Source organism: Rhincodon typus, chromosome 18, assembly GCF_021869965.1.
Source record: "Rhincodon typus isolate 14 chromosome 18, sRhiTyp1.1, whole genome shotgun sequence".
NCBI lineage: Eukaryota > Metazoa > Chordata > Chondrichthyes > Orectolobiformes > Rhincodontidae > Rhincodon > Rhincodon typus.
In genome coordinates, this window is record NC_063349.1 from 55,755,567 (window position 1) to 55,773,495 (window position 17,929).

At 41.3% G+C, this 17,929-nt stretch overlaps 1 protein-coding gene across 1 annotated transcript in view; it reads right to left on the reverse strand.

Moving 5' to 3' along the window:
* Positions 1 to 17,929, reverse strand: part of pah (phenylalanine hydroxylase) — an 83,189-nt gene that overhangs the window by 49,586 nt on the left and 15,674 nt on the right. Inside the window, exon 3 of the mRNA XM_048608047.1 lies at positions 3,108 to 3,291. Coding sequence (XP_048464004.1) covers positions 3,108 to 3,291 — 184 coding nt within the window. The remainder of the gene's footprint in view (positions 1 to 3,107; positions 3,292 to 17,929) is intronic.

Here is a 17,929-nt window from a genome sequence, read left to right on the forward strand (position 1 = left end):
AGCAGTAACAGTGAGGAGAAAGAGAATTCACAGAGCAAACATTCTACAATTCAACTAGCCAACACTGAAATACCGGATAGTTCATATTCAGAGTTTGGACAACAGGATGACCTTGTAGAGTTAATTAGGAAATTCAAGGAAATCTGTAGAGATACACCAGGGTGTACAATGTTAGCCACTCATTTTGTGTATGTTAGGGGAGCCAGTATCAATAAAACAAATGCAATACATGGTAGAAAATCACTTGTTGGAACCAAGTGAAAGTAACTGGAGTTCACCAGTCATATTAGTTTCTAAACTGGATGGGTTGACTAGATCCTGTAGAGATTACAGAAAAGTAAATGCAGTTAACAAAACAGATTAATACTCAGTTCCTCTGTTTGTAGATTGCATTGATTGGCTTAGCAGTGCCTCATTCCTTACTAAGATTAATCCATTAAAGAAGTACTATTAACATCAAGAGCTGAAGAGATATCAGCTTTTGTTACACCAAATAGGTTACGTCAGTGTTTTATCATGTTATTTGGGTTTAAAAATACCCCAGCTACATACAAAAGGCTAGCTAAAGCGCGTAACTGTGTAGTTTATTTAGTGGATGCTATGATATATGGCACACCTAAAGGACATGTAAAACAAATAAGATATAGTAACAAAAGTAACAAGTAACTATGTTAAAAAAAACAGAAGACATATTTAAACAGCTACAATTAACTGGTAACAAATCTTTTCCAGAGTGTGTTTGTAAAATTGAGAGTAACTTTCCTAGCTCACATCCTAGGGTGTGGGTAATTGTGAAGGCTCTGATAGAATTCCCCATTTTTAAACCAAACAGGGAATCATGAGATTACTGGAATGTTTGATTTTTGTTGAAAATTAGCACCTTGTTCTTTTGTTAGCTAGTGTTCAAAATGAGGCAAATTGACTATCTCGACCATTACATTGGTCATTGTTAAATTTGTGATGGTTTCTGTGAACAGTAGGGTCTGATTTTCAGTATCCTCTGACAACATACAAGTGCACACATATGTGGGTACTCAAAATCCATGTGCACGCCCTCATGGGTACACACATGGATGCACCAACTTACTAAACAAGTTCATTTATAAATGTATGTCAATGTAAAAACTAATTAGTGACAGTTTCTAAAAGTCTAATGAAACAATTCTAACCTAGTCATGAGAAATCTGAATGCTCAGCAGATGGAAGTTCAGTGGAGGGGGTACATAATTAAAATGTAACTCCCTATCTGCCCTTCTACAAATACTACATGGGAAAGAACATAACCATGTATAAATTCTAATGAAAAAACAAGACAGTAAATGAGTTCTAATGATGGAATATTAAAACAGGAAAAGAAGGGAGAGGAACAGTGAATGAGAACTGGCAGATTTTAAAATTAGACCAGCTAATTTAATTCTCCACAGCCATTTATAACTTTAATTTCTTCCCTCGGACATGGCTGATACTGGCTGCATTGACAGTTGGAAGGTAACCAGCAGGTCAGCCAAGGAGCAGGCCATAAAACAAGTCAGTGAGCAAAGTTTCTGATCAGCCACTTATTCTGACCTCCTCATTTATCAAACGGTTGTTGTTATGCCTTTGTCCCTTACTATGGTCACTCTGAATGGGGTTAGATGTCCCAAGATTTGTTAAATTTATGAGAATTCATAACACTCATTAAGCTCTTGTCTAAACAAAGTTAACAACTCAACTCTGCCTCAGGGTGAAGGCAAATTTGGAAAAGAAGCCTCGTTTCTCAGCATCTTGGACTTTAATTCAACTCTGTGAAGAATAATAAATCTCCAGCAGATATAAAGCTTCATTCTGGTATCTCAAGCACCTGTCTGTCTGCAACCTATTAATACACTGCTTTGAAAAAAAAAATACTTGCTAGTAAAAAGTTTCACTGTAATTCTGCCAAACAGAAATTTGGATTGATGATTTGGTCAGTTCTTAATGAATGACAGCATGACAATAAATCCACTGGGAGACCACAGGAGCAGCAATTTTCTCTTGGTTGATGCAGCTGGATTGTCACTAATGAGGCTAAGTTAATATTTTTATACATGGAAGTGGAATTATTCCTTGAGAACTTGCCCCAGCCAGACGTTAGATTCAAGGTCATGGGAGAGAAATTCTCATGCTTTATCTGTATGTCACAAAGCTCACCAATATCTCGGTGCAGAAATTGTGCACATTTTACAAACTTATAGAATACATTGTGCAGGTTTGTATTCTCTGTGTGGTCCCTCACTCTCAGGGAGGGTAAGGGAGCTGACAACAGAATTTGGGCACATTCGTCCCCACCTCACACAATTAGAAAGAAACAACTTGCCTTTATTACAGCTCCACCGGCAATCAAGAAGCATGCAAATATCCAGGACAAAGTAACCCACCTGACTGGCATTGTAAACATCCACTCCCTCCCCACTGATACTCAGTAACAGCAATGCACTGCATGATGCACTGCAGAAAATCACAAAAAGATCCTCAGACAGCACCTTCCAAATCCCTGACCACTTCCATCTAGAAGGACAAAGGTAGCAGATACATGGGAACATCACCGCCCGCAATTCCTTCTCCAAGCCACTTACTATTCTGAGTTGGAAATATATTGCCATTCTTTCACTGTAACTGCATCAAAATCCTAGAATTCCCTTCCTAAGGGCACTGCAGGTCAACGTACACCAAATGGATTCCGATTCTGGTTGAGGCAACCTTTCTGTGAGGACATTGTCCACAACCTGCCATACTGATACACAATGCCCCACACTCTCATTCAAAAAAAACCCACCCCTTGTTCCCCATGCTTACACACAATCCCCCACCCCATCAACATAAACAACCCCACCCTACTGTTCCCATGCCTACACACATTTCCCCATCCCCATACATCAGCCACGCAGTCCACACACACTCCATCTCTCGTGTACACTTCATCTCCCTGACACACACTCTGTATCCCACACACACTCCGTTTCCCACACACCTCCGTTTCCAACACATTCCATTTCCCACACACACTCTGTATCCCGCACACGTTGCATATCTCACATATCCGTTTCCCCTTCTAAGTTAAAAAGTCAGAGAAGATAAGGCTCTGGTACCTGTGTCCTTTTTCTTGTCCCGTGATAATTCATGAACCGTGCCGCTGATTTCTTGTCGCAAGCTGTTGAGGATCTCCTCAAGGCTAGTGATATCTTTACAGTCCAGGTCGATGAAGAACTCATAGTGTCCCTTTTTGAAGCGGGAAGGCCTTGATTCAATGTGAGTGAGATTCACACCCTTTTCCTGCCAAAAGCAAAGAAATAAATGTCTGAGATAGTAGGAACTGCCGATGCTGGAGAATCTGAGATAACAAGGTGTGGAGCTGGATGAACACAGCAGGCCAAGCAGCATCAGAGGAGCAGGAAAGTTTCGGGTCTGGATCCTTCTTCAGAAATAAGTGCTTGTGTTTTTTTTAGGAAAGTACCTTCAAAAGGATTTGTTGAAGGAAAATAAATTCACTCATTCTGGTTGCTGCAAAGTGATTCACAACTATTGCATAGCTAGCTCCCACACACATTGATAATGACTGGGTCATTTTTTCTGAGTGATTTGAAGTGATGGATAAATATTGAAGCAGGTCATTGAATTAAACTTCCCTGCTCTTCCTCCAACTGTGTCGTGGGGTCTTTTACATCCATCAGAGCTAGCAGACAGGGTCTCGACTTAGTATCTCATCTGAAGGATGACAATTTCATCCATGAGCACTTCCTCAGCACTGGATAGAATAAGATCAGAGGGAACTGGAGCAGAAGTAGGCCATTCAGCTCATTGGCTTCTCTGACAATCAACAAGAGCATGGCTCATCTGATTGTGGTTTTAGCTTTACATCCCTATCTGCTCTGATGAGCCCAATAACCCTTGACTTTGAGTATGTTTAATGATCTGGCCACTATTAAACTCTTGGAAATAGATTTCCAAAGTCTTACAGCCCTCTGAGAGAAGAAAGTCTTCCTCATCTCCCTTTCAATGAGAGGCCCCCTTCTTTTGAAACTGTATCCCATAGTTATAGACTCCCCCAAAAGGGGAAACATCCTCTCATCAGCAATCATGACAAACTCCCTTAGAAACTTGTATGTTTCAATAAGATCAGCTTTCAATTTCCTAAATTCCAGTGAGTATTGGCTTAACCTGGTCAACGTTTCCTCATGAGACAACCCCTTCATCCTGGGAATCAGCAGAGTGAACCTTCTCTGAACTATTTACAAAGTGCATCATCCTTAAGCAAGGAGACCAAAGATGTTCACAGTGCTCTAAGGGGAGTCTCACTAATGCCCTGCACAGTTGCAGGAAGCCTTCCAAACTTTTTTTTAAACTTTGAACCACTGTCAATAAAAGCCATTTGCATTCCCAATTTCTTGCTGTACCTGCACGGTGATGTTTAATGGTTCATGAAAAAGGACACCCAGATCCCCTATATCTGAGTTCTGTAAACTTACTTCATTAAAATAATATTCTCCTTTTCTAGTATTTGACTGCAAGTGGACAAGTCCACATTTTCCTACATTGTCCACTCATCTCACCTGTCTGTATCCCTTTGCAGATTCTTTGTATTTTTCTCTCGGCTTGCGTTCCCACTTATCTTTGCACCATCAGCAAATTGGCTGCAAACAGTGCCTCATCATCCAAATCATTAATAGAATAGAATAGAAATTTATTGTGAAGTGTACTTTTGCATGAAAAATACAGTGAAATGTTTTACAAGTCACCCCACCATGACACCTGTATTAATGACAGAAGTAATACATAATAATACAAAAAAGCAAAATTAAGACAAATTTCATCACAGTTAATGGCTCCTGGGCTTGGGGAAAGCTGATTAAGGAACAATGGAATACCCTGAAGATGCAACCAGGAGGATTTCACCATTCTGGGCTGCAGGAATACCTGGATGTTGAAGACAAAGAAGACCACATGGGGACAAGATCTCAATGCCAAGATAAGACTGTCACACAGGAGAACCACCACACAGGGAGATTGCTATGCCAGAGCGAGGCCACCTTTCTCCTGTTTCAGGCACCTGGGCTATCTGCAGAGCTGTGTCTTTGCCCTAGCCTGCAGGGCGAGGCTTGGAAAGTCAGCCTGGGACCTGTTCTTCACTTGCTAGGAGACCCCGGGCTGGGGTAGAGCTGTGTCAAACTCATCCTGGCATTGCTGCCACTGCCGCTAGAGGCTTAATAGAAGAGAAAGCGAAGATAAGAAAGAAAAAAAAGGAAAAAAAAGAAAAAGAGCAAAAGTAAAAAAGTAAAAGTAAAAAGAGCATTAAAAAAAAGATAGAAATCCAATTGCAGCAGACAAGCCCCTGGCTCAGCTCTCCTACTCTGCCACCATCTTGCTTGATTGAAGAGTGCAAGAAGATCATAACATAGATCATAGCTGAGGTCTAAGCTCTCATCCCTGTGGCCACTAGTTACAGCTTGTCACCCGAAAGATCACTAATTAATCCTGACTTTGTTTCCCATTCATTAACCAATTCTCCATTTGTGCTAAAGTACCAGCCTTAATGATCTCAGCAAGAACCTTCTAGGTTGCACCACATCAGATGTCAATGCTGATTACACCACCAAGTATAAGGTGCAATACTATTGGGGTTATTTGCTGGATTAACAATCTCGACATCATGAGTTCAAATCCCAACAGGACTGTTGGAAAATTTCAACTCCATTTGAAGAACCTGGGAAGTATGGAAGAAGTCTCCAATCCCACTCTTGTTCTATATGTGACTCTTGGGCCTCACCAAGCTGTGTGTTCTTAACAGCCTGTGGTGGGGCACAACGCGACATTCAGTTGCACCAAGCCTTCAGGAAGGGGAATAGACTGAGTGCTGCAGCGATGTCTTCATTGGGTAGACTGCAGCAGCTCCAGGGGGTGACCAATTCCCACCTTCTCAAGTGACCATGTGGGATAAGCAATAAATATTGGCCTTGCTAGCAATCCTGAACCCACATTCCATAACAGAATTAAAGACTAGAGTTTTTAACAACAGGTCCCAAAGAAGAGCCTTTGGACTCAAAGCATTAAATCTGTTTCTTTGCCCAGAGATTCTGCCAGACCTGCTAGGTTTCTCCAACAGTCTTTGCATTTATTCAGATTTCCAGCACCTTCAGTATTTTCTTCTAGTTAGATTTTTTACAATCTCTTCTGTTTAGTGCCATCCCATTTCTTGAATTTAGTGGTACACAACTTGTCCTACCTGGTAGGATCTGAGCTAGGAGGTGAGTACCCTTGATTGGCCAGCTTCATATCTGAATGTTAATATACTGCACACAATATTGATATGCAATGAGGAGACCTGAGGTAGATGTGGGCTGCTTAGGTGAAAATAAGGAAAGTCATTTTAAAAATTTGTTCATGGAATGTGGGATTTGCTGCCCAGGCCAGCATTTATTGCCTGTCCCTAGTTGCCCTTGAGAAAGTGGTGGTGAGCTACCTTCTTGAAATTCTGCAGTCCATCAGAATTTTAATTAACTTTATTGTCACATGTACTCAGATGAGTACAGTGAAAAGTGTACAAGTCGTTGCTAATGGAGCCATCTTAGGTACAGAGATCCCTAGATACAGCTTTTTCAGTTACAGTTCTTGGAAAAATAGAGAAGTTAAAAAATCTAGCTTTGTAGATTTCAGGAATGAATTATAAAAAGGAGATGTGCTGTAGGTAGACCCACAATGCCCTTAGGGAGGGAATTCCAAGATTTTGACCCAGTGACAGTGAAAGAATGGTGATATATTTCCATGTCAGGATGGTGAGTAACTTGGAGGGGAATGTATAGGGGGTGGTGTCCCCATATATCTGCTGCCCTTGTCCTTCTAGATGATGGAGTCATGGGTTTGGAAGGTACTGCCTGAGGATCTTTGATGAATTTCTGCAGTGCATCTTGTAGATAGTACACACTGCTGCTACTCAGTGTCGGTGGTGGAGGGAATGGGATGTTTGTGGATGTGGTGCCAATCAAGCGGCTGCTTTGTCCTGGATGGTGTCAAGCTTCTTGAGTGTTGTTGGGGCTGCACCCATCCAGGCAAGTGGGGAGTATTCCATCACACTCCTGACTTGTGCCTTGTAGATGGTGGACAAGCTTTGGGGAGTCAGGAGGTGAGTTACGCACTGCTGAAACTGCTGAAAAAGCTCAGCAGGTCTGGCAGCATCTGTGGAGAGAAAGCAGAGTTAATGTTTCGGGTTGAGTGACCTTTCCTCAGAACTGTTAAATGTTAACTCTGATTTTTCTCCACAGATGCTGCCAGACCTGCTGACCTTTCCCAGCAACTCCTGCTTTTGTTCCCAAGGCTGTGGGTTTCACTTCATTAATACTGTAAGACCATCCCTTGATAAAGATCCTTTGCAAAGTCTTATAGTTACACATCTTCTGCAGCTGCTGATTTTAACTGTTCACACTGGCCCTGACCAAAGCATAAGATTTTGCCTGGAGAATGCCTTAAACTTTGTTGTCTCAAGCCTTAAATATAACATCACCATAGTCTTACCAGACCATAGGGCTGCTGTCTCATTACAGAGATACAGAGACACGACTGGTGATGGTTTAACTGAGGTCAGAGGAAATGTTGGGAAGGAAAATCCTGCATTGCAACCTCAGCTGTTGCAGGACTTAGAATCACTACAGTGTGGAGGCAGGCTATTCAGCCCATCGAGTCCACACCAACTCTTAATTTCCTGCAGCTAATCTACCTAACCTGCACATCTTTGGACTGTGGGAGGAAACTAGAGCACCCAGAGGAACCTCACACAGACATGGGGAGAATGTGCAAACTCCACACAGACAGTTGCCTGAGGGTGGTATCAAACCTGGGTTCCTGGAGGAGTGAGGCAGCAGTGCTAACCACTGAGCCACTGTGCCATCCTAAATTGAATTGAATTGAACCTTCGCTATTGACGTCAGTTGACATTGCACACCAGCCACCAACTAGGCTAACGTACCACCATGCTCAAGCAGTAACATGTAGATCAAGAAGAATATCTTTGTGTGAGCTGGGTAACCTACTCAGTATGTGAACCATAATCATCCTGGTACCTGACTGTCTTCTCATTTCAAAGTCATATCCTTCATCTTGACACGGAGACACTGCAAATATGGTGATGCATTCATTCATAATTTGTGGCAGATCATTTCAACAGTGAATTTATTGCAGTTCAGATGAATGAGGGGAATCTCATAGAGACTTATAAAACTCTAACAGGACTGGACAGGATAGATGCAGGGAGGATGTTCCCGATGGTGGGTGTGTCCAGAACCAGGGGTCACAGTATGACGATTTGGAGTAGACGATTTAGGACGGAGATGAGGAGACATTTCTTCACCCAGAGAGTGGTGAGCCTGTGGAATTCATTACCACAGGAAGTAGTTGATGCCAAAACATTGAAAGTATTCAAGAGGTGACTAGATATAGCACTTGAGGTGAATGGGATCAAAGGTTATGGGGAGAAAGTAGGATTAGACTGTTGAGTTGGATGATCAGCCATGATCATGAACTATGGTGGAGCAGGCTCGAAGGGCCGAATGGCCTCCTCATGCTCCTATCTTCTATGTTTCTATGTTTCTATGTAAGTTCGTACATGTAAAACTCCATGATGCTGAAGACTAGAACTTGTGCTATACTTTGGGATATTTATGCAAATAACATGGTTTTTGAACCAAAGGCAAAAGAGACATTTTTTCCCTTGCAAAAGACATGCATATTGTCTTGTCTGATGCATCGACTTTGAGAATCATGATATTACTGTGATTGTAGTATTATAGTCAACCAGCTTTTGCCAACAGAACCGGCTTGAGAGAATGGAAGTGAGTGGTGGTTGTCTTGTGACTCATGGGAGAGGCCTCTTGAACAAATCTCACAGCAGAGATGCCCTTTCTGTGAAGTTGGGTACACAGATTGAGAGGAAGTTAAAAATCTGACACAATGTCACAGATCTTCTTTATCCACTGGGATTGGTGTTTTTGGATATCCTTGATCTTACTTGGATCAGGTTGGGCTCACAGGTGGAGTAAAAGAACCCAAAGAGGTTTATCTGGCTAATGTTGACCTGGTACTTCTTTCTGTTAAAAATCAATCCTTGGGACTGTGCTGCAGTTTTCGTTAGGTAAAGGTGTGGTCATGGTCTGACCCATGACCATAATATTATCAGCTATGTAATCACAGCCAGTTGCATTATTAATGACACTAACCATCTGGTATTGGATAATGTCATGGCTAGATGACAGTTCAAAGGGCAACTATTGGAAATAGTACCTTATAAATGCCATTCTAAATATTCGTTTTTGGGATTCTCCTGCTACATCAGTATCTCCATTTTGGACCAGTTTAGTAACTAATCTCAATTAGGAAAATTTAGAATTTAATTCTTATAGCAACAGCAGCCCTTGAGGACATGTTTTAGTTGAAAGCTTGAGGTGTCTTGGATCTAGATATATTTCTATGGTGCCATCTTACTTCAAAACATGCAATGGACTTACACCTAATCTATGCGGTGGTCAACCTCCCAAATGGTGCTACTTTACTCCCTCTCACCCAGCTCCACTTGAAGCTTCCTGGCACCTCCTTCCAGGATCAACGGATAGAGTTGCATCATCCTTAAGTTGCAACACTGCACCATTCCCAAAATTCCTAATTGTGTCAGGTCTGTAAGTGTGGCCACAGGCATTCAAGATTGCTGATTGATTTGATTGCATAGTGTGTGGTTTGTTCCACCGCAGTGCACATGGTTTGAATTTCATAAATTGTGACTATATCAAGGTTGTGTATTGGAAGCCCTGCACTTCTGGACTGTTGGTATCTACTAGGTAGAAGATTGCAGGAAGCGAAAATGAGCTTGGGAATTGGCACCGCAGTGTGACTCTGTCAGTGCCTAGAATTGGTGATCCATTATAGACTGTGAGATGGTCCCTTGTAGGCTGTTCCATGGAGCTCCGCTTACTGAGCTGCGTGTCTTTCAGGAAGTGTAGTAGCAAAATGTTGGCACTAACTCCCGTGTTGGTTTTAGCTTTTACTGTGTGTGGTCCTGCCTGCTGAGGACATTTCATATTACTAGCTGTAAAAGTGTCTGATCACCTTATACCAGTAACATGGTGTGTGATGTTGACAATGTGGAAAACTTGGTCATCTTCTGATATTTGTTTTTAGGCTTGGTTGACTCTAAACTCATTGATATGTTTGAGTTTATGCACCTTCTTAATCCTTTCCTTGCGACCAATATTGTAGTGCTGTTCAGTTTTGTTCACCTGTGTTTTGTTCTGGGGTCTGGCTTGGCCTTGACTGTAGCAATAATGTTGACTGCATTAAGGCATGTAAGTGTTGTTGGCCTGCTGTTATGGTTTTAGACTTGTGCCCATCTTCAAATAATGTGTCAACGCTATTGCCTTCTTTTGTCCAAAAGACTCCTCCACAAGGTTTTAATTGGTGTAGAGGTGAGTACTACCTTCGGTGAGTATCTCTGACAAATCCTCTTCAGAAAAGTAACTCTCATGCCCTTTGCTGCATTATGTTCTGAAAAACTGGTCAATAGATAATTAGGGTTACTGTCTGTATGACCTGAGTTACAGCCTATTAATCCTAAAGTTCTGACTTACCTTGAGCTGGTCTTCAAGTACCTTCCAGATCTTTTTTGGATCTTTCTAATTGCCCATGGAAAGATTGGATGTGTTAACCTCACAAAGTCTTTATAAAGTGCCAATAACACAAGATTTTTAAAGCTTTTTTTTCCCATGGGATTACTTATCATTTGATCTGCAAAACAGAACTGCAAATGGTGTTTGAAAAGTTGTAACCCAGTAAAGTTGTTACTCGATGCTGCCCAATCTATAATGACATGATTACGTTCCATTTCTTTGTGCAGGACAATTTTTTTTTTCAGAAATGAAGTGCCATGCAGTCTTGTTTATTTCTTCTGATGCTTCTGCTTCTCTCTCATTCTATTTTTCTGTTTTTCTTTGCTTCTGCTCCTCTTTATTTTGCCCTGTTACTGCTCCTTTAAGAATTGCAGGCTAGACACCTCAGTATTGCAGGCTTCTAGTTTAGGATTTGCAGGCTTACAGTCGCAGGTTTGTTTGTAGATGGTAAGGTGTGAAAGCATAACACATGCTTTGTTTAGATTTATGCTGATTTGGAGAAAGAATATGGTGGAACTGGTCAGGGTTTGGACAGGTAGTGCTTTTTTAACATTGGAAGTTTCCTTATTAGTGTTTTGGACTCTATTTTCTGTTTAGGAACACTTTGGGGCTGTACTTTCAGGACCATTTAACTGCTTTCTTTTAAACAAGAACAACAGATCAGCAGTCTGTGGTGGTTTTTAAAGGTGAAAAGAGATGTAAAATGCTCATGTGCAGGCATGCAGCCAATAGGTTTGATTGTGTATGTAGCTTCAGCACTTTTTGTTGTAAAGTAAGATACTTTTAGAATCTGTATCTGATGTTGCTGTTTGTCTGAATTCTCTGTTGTCCAGATCTCTTGTCCAACTGATCTTCAATCAGTTTTCCAAATAGCTACCGCCAAGTTATTAGAGTGTTTTATGTACAGCCAATGCCGCAAAGCATGATGTGGGTTTGCCTCCAACAATATTTTACTTGATGTGGCAATGCTTACATTATCTCCCATAACATAAGAAGCTAGGCATGGATATCATGGTATTGAAAAATCCAAAAGATGTTTATTATGGCGAGCAATTATACATAAACATTAAGTTATAATTGAGCAGCATGCTTGCAGTAGGGTGCCATGCTTCAAGTGATCCCAGGGTAAGGTGGAGTCTGGGATGTTTATACTTTATATCTTTATTTTTAAACCTTGATATCTTAGTCACATGCTTTGTTACACAGATGATATTGTGAATATATCACATAAAGATATTCCGTCATAACCCTAGCCCTATCACAGACAGCTTGTTCTGGACAAACCTGTCACAGCACTCCCACACACAACAGATCCACAGTCCATGCTGATGTTCATGCTCCAATCAAGCCTCCTCACTTTGTTTTCCATGTAATCTTGCCATGAATTCCCTTCCCCCAACTCTTGCTTGCCTAGAGTTTTCAGAAGAACTACATTCTGATGAAAGGCCACAACTTGAAACTTTAACTTTCTCTTTCTATCCACAAATGTGGCTTGACCTGCTGAGTATTTTCAGCATTTTCTGCTTTTTGTTTTAAAGATATCTAGCATCTGCAGGTTTTGCTTTTGTTTTGGAGAATTGACCGTTGAGAATCTTGAAGGGTTACAGGTTAATCATTGAACTTCCCCACATATTGTGAGAATGGCAATTTTTCCAAAGCTAAGAAAATTGAAGTCATAGAGTCATACAGCATGGAAATAGACCCTTCGATCCAACCAGTCCATGCAAAACGTAATCCCAAACGAAACTAGTCCCACCTGCTTCCTCCTGGCCCATATCCCTCCAAAGCTTTCCTTTCATGTATCTAAGCAAATGTCTTTTAAATGTTGTAATTGCATTCACATCCACCACTTCCTCAGCAAGTTCATTCCACGCGCAAGCCAAGTGTCTGGAGAAAAAGTCCCCCCGGTTGCTGCTCTAACAGTCTGAGTATTATCTGAAAAGGAATGTTCTTGAAAAGAGAAAAAGTGGCTGGAACAGCATCTAATGTAATAAAATTGATAGAAAGAACCATCACTAAAGCAGGAATGGGTAATAGTTTATAAAGCGTATTTTTGAAAGAATTTGAGAACAGTTAAGACAAAAAGACTTGTTGGTGGAAACTAGCTTTGAAGTTAATAACTGCAAGTGCTTCTGTAAGTAGACAGATTTCAAACAGTTTGGAAGGAGATTCACTTGAAATTCTGTTTGTGACATGTGTTATTTATGTGAGCAATATAAATTAGAGAGCTGGAGAGTCTAGGACCAGAAGGCATAGACTCAGAATAAAGGGGCACCAACTGAAGACTGAAATGAGGAGTAATTTCTTCTCTCAAAGTCTTTGGAACACCTGGCAATCCTCTACAACAATGTGAAGACTTTACAGTTATCTAATTGGGCTCACAACCCCAAGAGTAGGAGGGTGAATATCAGAGGAACTGTTTGTGAATTTGAGTTCCATTAAAGCACAATCCGGAGATAAGCCAATTTCAGAAAAAAGTGATGATAAAACTGTCAGCATGTAGGCTTTTAAGGGTCTTGACAGGGTAAATGCTGACAGAATATTTCCCCTCATGGGAGAGACTAGGACCTGAAGGTATAGTCTCAGAATAAAGGGGTGCCAATTTAAGACTGAAATGAGGAGAAATTTCTTTTCTTAGAGGGTTGAGAGTCTTTGGAGTTCCTTGCCACAGAGTGGTGTGGGGACAGAGTCCTCGTGTATATTTAAGGCTGAGACAAATAGATTCTTGATCAGTTGGAGAATCAACGGTTATGGGGAAAAGCAGGAAAGTAGATGTGGAGAATGTCAGATTAGCCATGATCCTTTGAATGATGGAGCAGGATTGAGGGGCCAAATGGCCTCCTCTTGTTCCTATTTCTGAAGGTCTTGTTGTCTTATAAATCAACATGACTTCCAATAGTCCTTCAGAGGGGCTCAGAGGGTAGAATGAAAAATTGAAGGCTGTGCTGTGGGTGAAATTGATTGATTGCCAGTCTAAAATGATGATCAGGTTTGTGCCAAGCCCTCCACATCAAGCAACTTGTACTCATTGTGAAAGCCATTTTAGAAGACAGAAGAAAGGAAGTTTATGAATGGTTTGATGCTAACAGAAATAAGTTAAGTATACCCACTAATTCCCTCCATGAGCATCTGTATCACAATGGAGTCCATGTTGGCGGCTCTTATTGGAGCCGATTTAGCCAAATATATTAATCCATGTCAAGTGACTTTTATATAGAATGTGGGAAATCAGAGCTGGAGATGGTCATTCAGCCCTTCGAGTCTGCTGGGCCATTCAATGAGTCAATATTGCTCTCCCAATTCAACACTACTTTATCACACTGCTCTTACATCCCTTCATCCCACATCCTTCAGTATTCATAAAACTGACAGACAATCTCTGACTTTGATCTTCCTAACCATTGAAGGTTGTAACGCTGGAGAAGATTACAGAGATAGGGAGGAGTGAGACTTGAAAACAAAGATGCAAATTTTAAAATGAAGTTCGTACCAGACCAGGATACATTACGGGTTAAGAAGCCTAGGGACGATGGGCAGATGGAACTTGGTGCCAGTGCTGGATCATCAGAACGCTACAGTGGTGGAGAAATGTTTAGTTAAATGCTCTTGAATACTATTGAACTAATGTAGGCAGGTCATAAAGTTTAACCAGAACAGGGGGACACATATTTAAGGTGAAGGGCAGGAGAATTAGAGGGAGTTCTGAGAAAGGGTTACCGGACTGAAACATTAACTCTAATTTCTCTTCACAGATGCTGCCAGACCTTTTCCAGCAATTTCTGTTTTTGTTTCAGATTTAGAAGGCGTATCAGGAAAAGTTCCTTTACCCAAAGGATGGTGGGTTTCTGGAATGCACTACCTCACACTGTTTAAAATGTGTTCGGATGAGCACTTGAAGTGACATAATATTCAAGGTAATAGGAGTGGTGCTGGAAAGTGGACTAGTATAGATTTAGTGTGTTTTTGATGATACACACTCAATGGGCTAAAGGGTCTCTTCTGTACAGTATGATTCTAATATAACATGCATTGTGATACTCAGCCAAGTTAACACAACAAAGTCATTTTGCTTCTCAGCTGATCTGAAATTGTGTTTGCTTGCTCAGTTCTGTGAATAACCAGTGGAATTTTCCAGTACTGAATGCATTATTTAACCAGGTGACTTCATTGCTTATATCTGTTTCCCCTTTGGTATTGAGACAACAACAGGTCATTGTAACTTGAACTGCAGCAAATAAATGGTTGTGTTAGGTCAACAGAGTGCCACATGTTGGAGATGCCACCTCTTGAGATCAGACCCAATCTGCCCTTTCAGCTGGGAGATCCCATGGCTACTATTTTGAATGAATTTTGAGAAGTTCTCCATGGCTTAATGGTCAATATTTATCCCTCAAATAACATAATCAAATGGCCCAATTATCACATTGTTGTTTTGGGATCTTGCTGTGTACAAATTGGCTACCATATTTCTTACGTTGGAACATAAGGACACAGGAAATAGCCCTTGGAGACAACTCTGTCCATCAAGACTGTCATGGTCACTTTACTACTTCAACTGCATTTTCCAGCTCAATCCCCAGATCCATTAGTTTCATTTAACCAAAACAAAACTGTTCACTTCTGTCTGGAGCATATTCCAGAATGACTTTCCATGGCTCTCTGGGGTCCAGAATTCCAAACATTCAAACTCTTTGAACAAAGAAATTTCTCTTCATAAAAACTGAAAGAAATCGGATGCTATAAATCAGAAACAAAGGCAGAAGTGACTGGAAAAGCTCAGCAATGCTGGCAGCATCTATGAAGAGAAATCAGAGTTAATGTTTCGGGTCCAGTGGCCCTTCTTCAGTCTGAAGTGACTAGCACCTTGTTGGTTTTTACTTGGGATTTGGTGGACCCTCTGGATGTGCTGATTTGTCATTGCCTGCTTTATACTAACACTGAAAGCAGTAACCAATCCCTTAGGTCCAATTCCAAAAGGGCAGCATGGTGACTTAGTGATTAGCACTGTTGCTTCACAGCACCAGTGACCTGGGTTCAATTCTAGCCTTGGGTGACTGTCTGTGTCAAGTTTGTACAGTGTCAGTGTGTGTTTCCACTGGGTGTATCGGTTTCCTCTCACAGTCCAAAGATGTGCAGTTAGGTGTGTTAGCCATGGTAAAAGTGGGATTATGGGGATAGAGTTGGGGGCTAGGTCTGGGTGGGAAGCTCTCTGAAGTGCAGTGCAGGCATGATGGGCCAAATGGCCACTTTCTGCACTGTGGGGCTTCCATGAATTCAGAACATGCTCCGATAATTTTGTTTGATCTCCAGTTCGTGTTCATGGAATGCTGTGTCTCTAACAGATCCTATTATTGGTACAAATAGCCTTTCCCATCGAGTCAAGTTTTAAAGCTTGTCCAGGTTAACCAAGGCATCATTTTATCAACTGGCCCGTGTCTGGGGTCAGTAGCTCAGCTGAATGACAAAATTCAGGCACCCAGATTGATACAACTGCTTTGGAACAGAGTAAAATTTAATGTAGTGAACATGAGGAAAAAATCTGACCACTAGTGCAACTTGTATTTTGTAAACAACTGTAGTATGCAGTGTGTGTTTAGAAAGCAGTGTTGAGGATCAAAGGGCAGTGTATGGCAGGAGGATAAGGGGGTGGAGATCAGTGCAAACTGTAAAAATGAACCTGTACCAAACAAATTATTTGGAATGTTACAGAACAGTTGCGTAATTTCCTAATCTAAACAGTGACTACATGTGAAATGGAAAATGAAAGGCGGAAACTGAACACGAGACCCGATAGGTTGTTTGGAACTAACCCTCCTCAAAGTGTTATTTCCCAATTATCCCTCTCATGACATTTGGCATGAAATGAAAGATTCAAATACCTTATCGGATGATGTCTACATGATCCAGAGAGGGACTATGAGGTGTATTTACTCAAGAGATTTCTTTTCCCCTGAACTTACATGAAGCAATATGTGTATTGAATAAGCTGCTCCAAGGTTATAACTGTAGCGTTTAGATAATGTACCATATAATTAAAATTCTAAAGAGAAGGACTGAACAAAATCTTCGGGAGAGAGGTGGTAGAAGTGGGGGGCCTGGTAAAAGGTTATAAGTTGTGGAAGTGTTTATTGGGGAGAAAATGTTTCATATTAATGGGGAGGGAGACTAAAATAACAGCCATAAGATAGGACAGACACTAATAAATTGGGAATTCAGGATAAACCTGGGGTGGGGGTATCCAAAACTAGAGGACATAGGTTTAAAGGTGAGAGGGGAGAGATTTAAAAGGGACTTAAGGGGTAATTTCTTCCAGCAGTGGGTGGTGCATATATGGAATGAGCTGCTAGTGGTGGAGACTGGTACAATTACAACATTTAAAAGGCATCTGGATAGATATATGAATAGGAAGGGTTTAGAGGGATATGAACCAAATGCTGGCAAATGGGACTAGATTTATCTAGGATATCTGGTCGGCATGGCTGAGTTGGACCAAAGGGTCTATTTCCATGTGTATGTCTCTGTGAATCTATGACTCTATGATATATGAAAGCACTTTATCACAAATGGATGCATTTTAAAATTGTCCCGAGGCAAAAGCTACTGCCAATTTGTATGCAGCAGGATCCCTCTGACAGAAGACAAGGCAACTCCCATCAATAAACCTTACCCATGGTAAGTAGAAAACAGCAAATACTGGAGATGATTTTATTATGGACAGAATGCTTAAGAGAGGTGGTGCAGATGCAATGGGCTGAATGTTTGCCCTATAGCTGTGACAACTGATTCTATTCAGGGGATTAAACCTGAAGTGGTCTACAGAGAAATCATCTGAAGTTTGCCCCTCCCTATTGCTTTCTCCAACTTTCTCCAAGTAACTTTCTCCGACTCCACAACCCTTCAAGATCTCTGCACTCTTCCATTTCTAATCTTTTGCACTTCCCTGATTGTAATTGTCATTTGCTGCCATGCCTTCAGCTACCTGTGTCCTTACCTCTGGAATTCTTTGCCTAAACCTCTCCTCCTGTTAGAGCTCCATCTCTTCTTTGTGAAGACGTTCTGTGTGTATTGTCAATACCGTGACTCAGCAATTGACTGGCTCAGAAAGAGTCTGAAGTGGTGAATGATGCTTCTAGGGATGTCAACAGCAGCAAAGGGTGGGGGAAGGCAGTGGCCAGTAGCTGGGGTTGAGTGAGGGCAGTGTTTAGCAGTAGGAGATGGGGGCCGGAAGTGTTTAGCAGTAGGGGATGGGGGCAGGCAGTGTTTAGCAG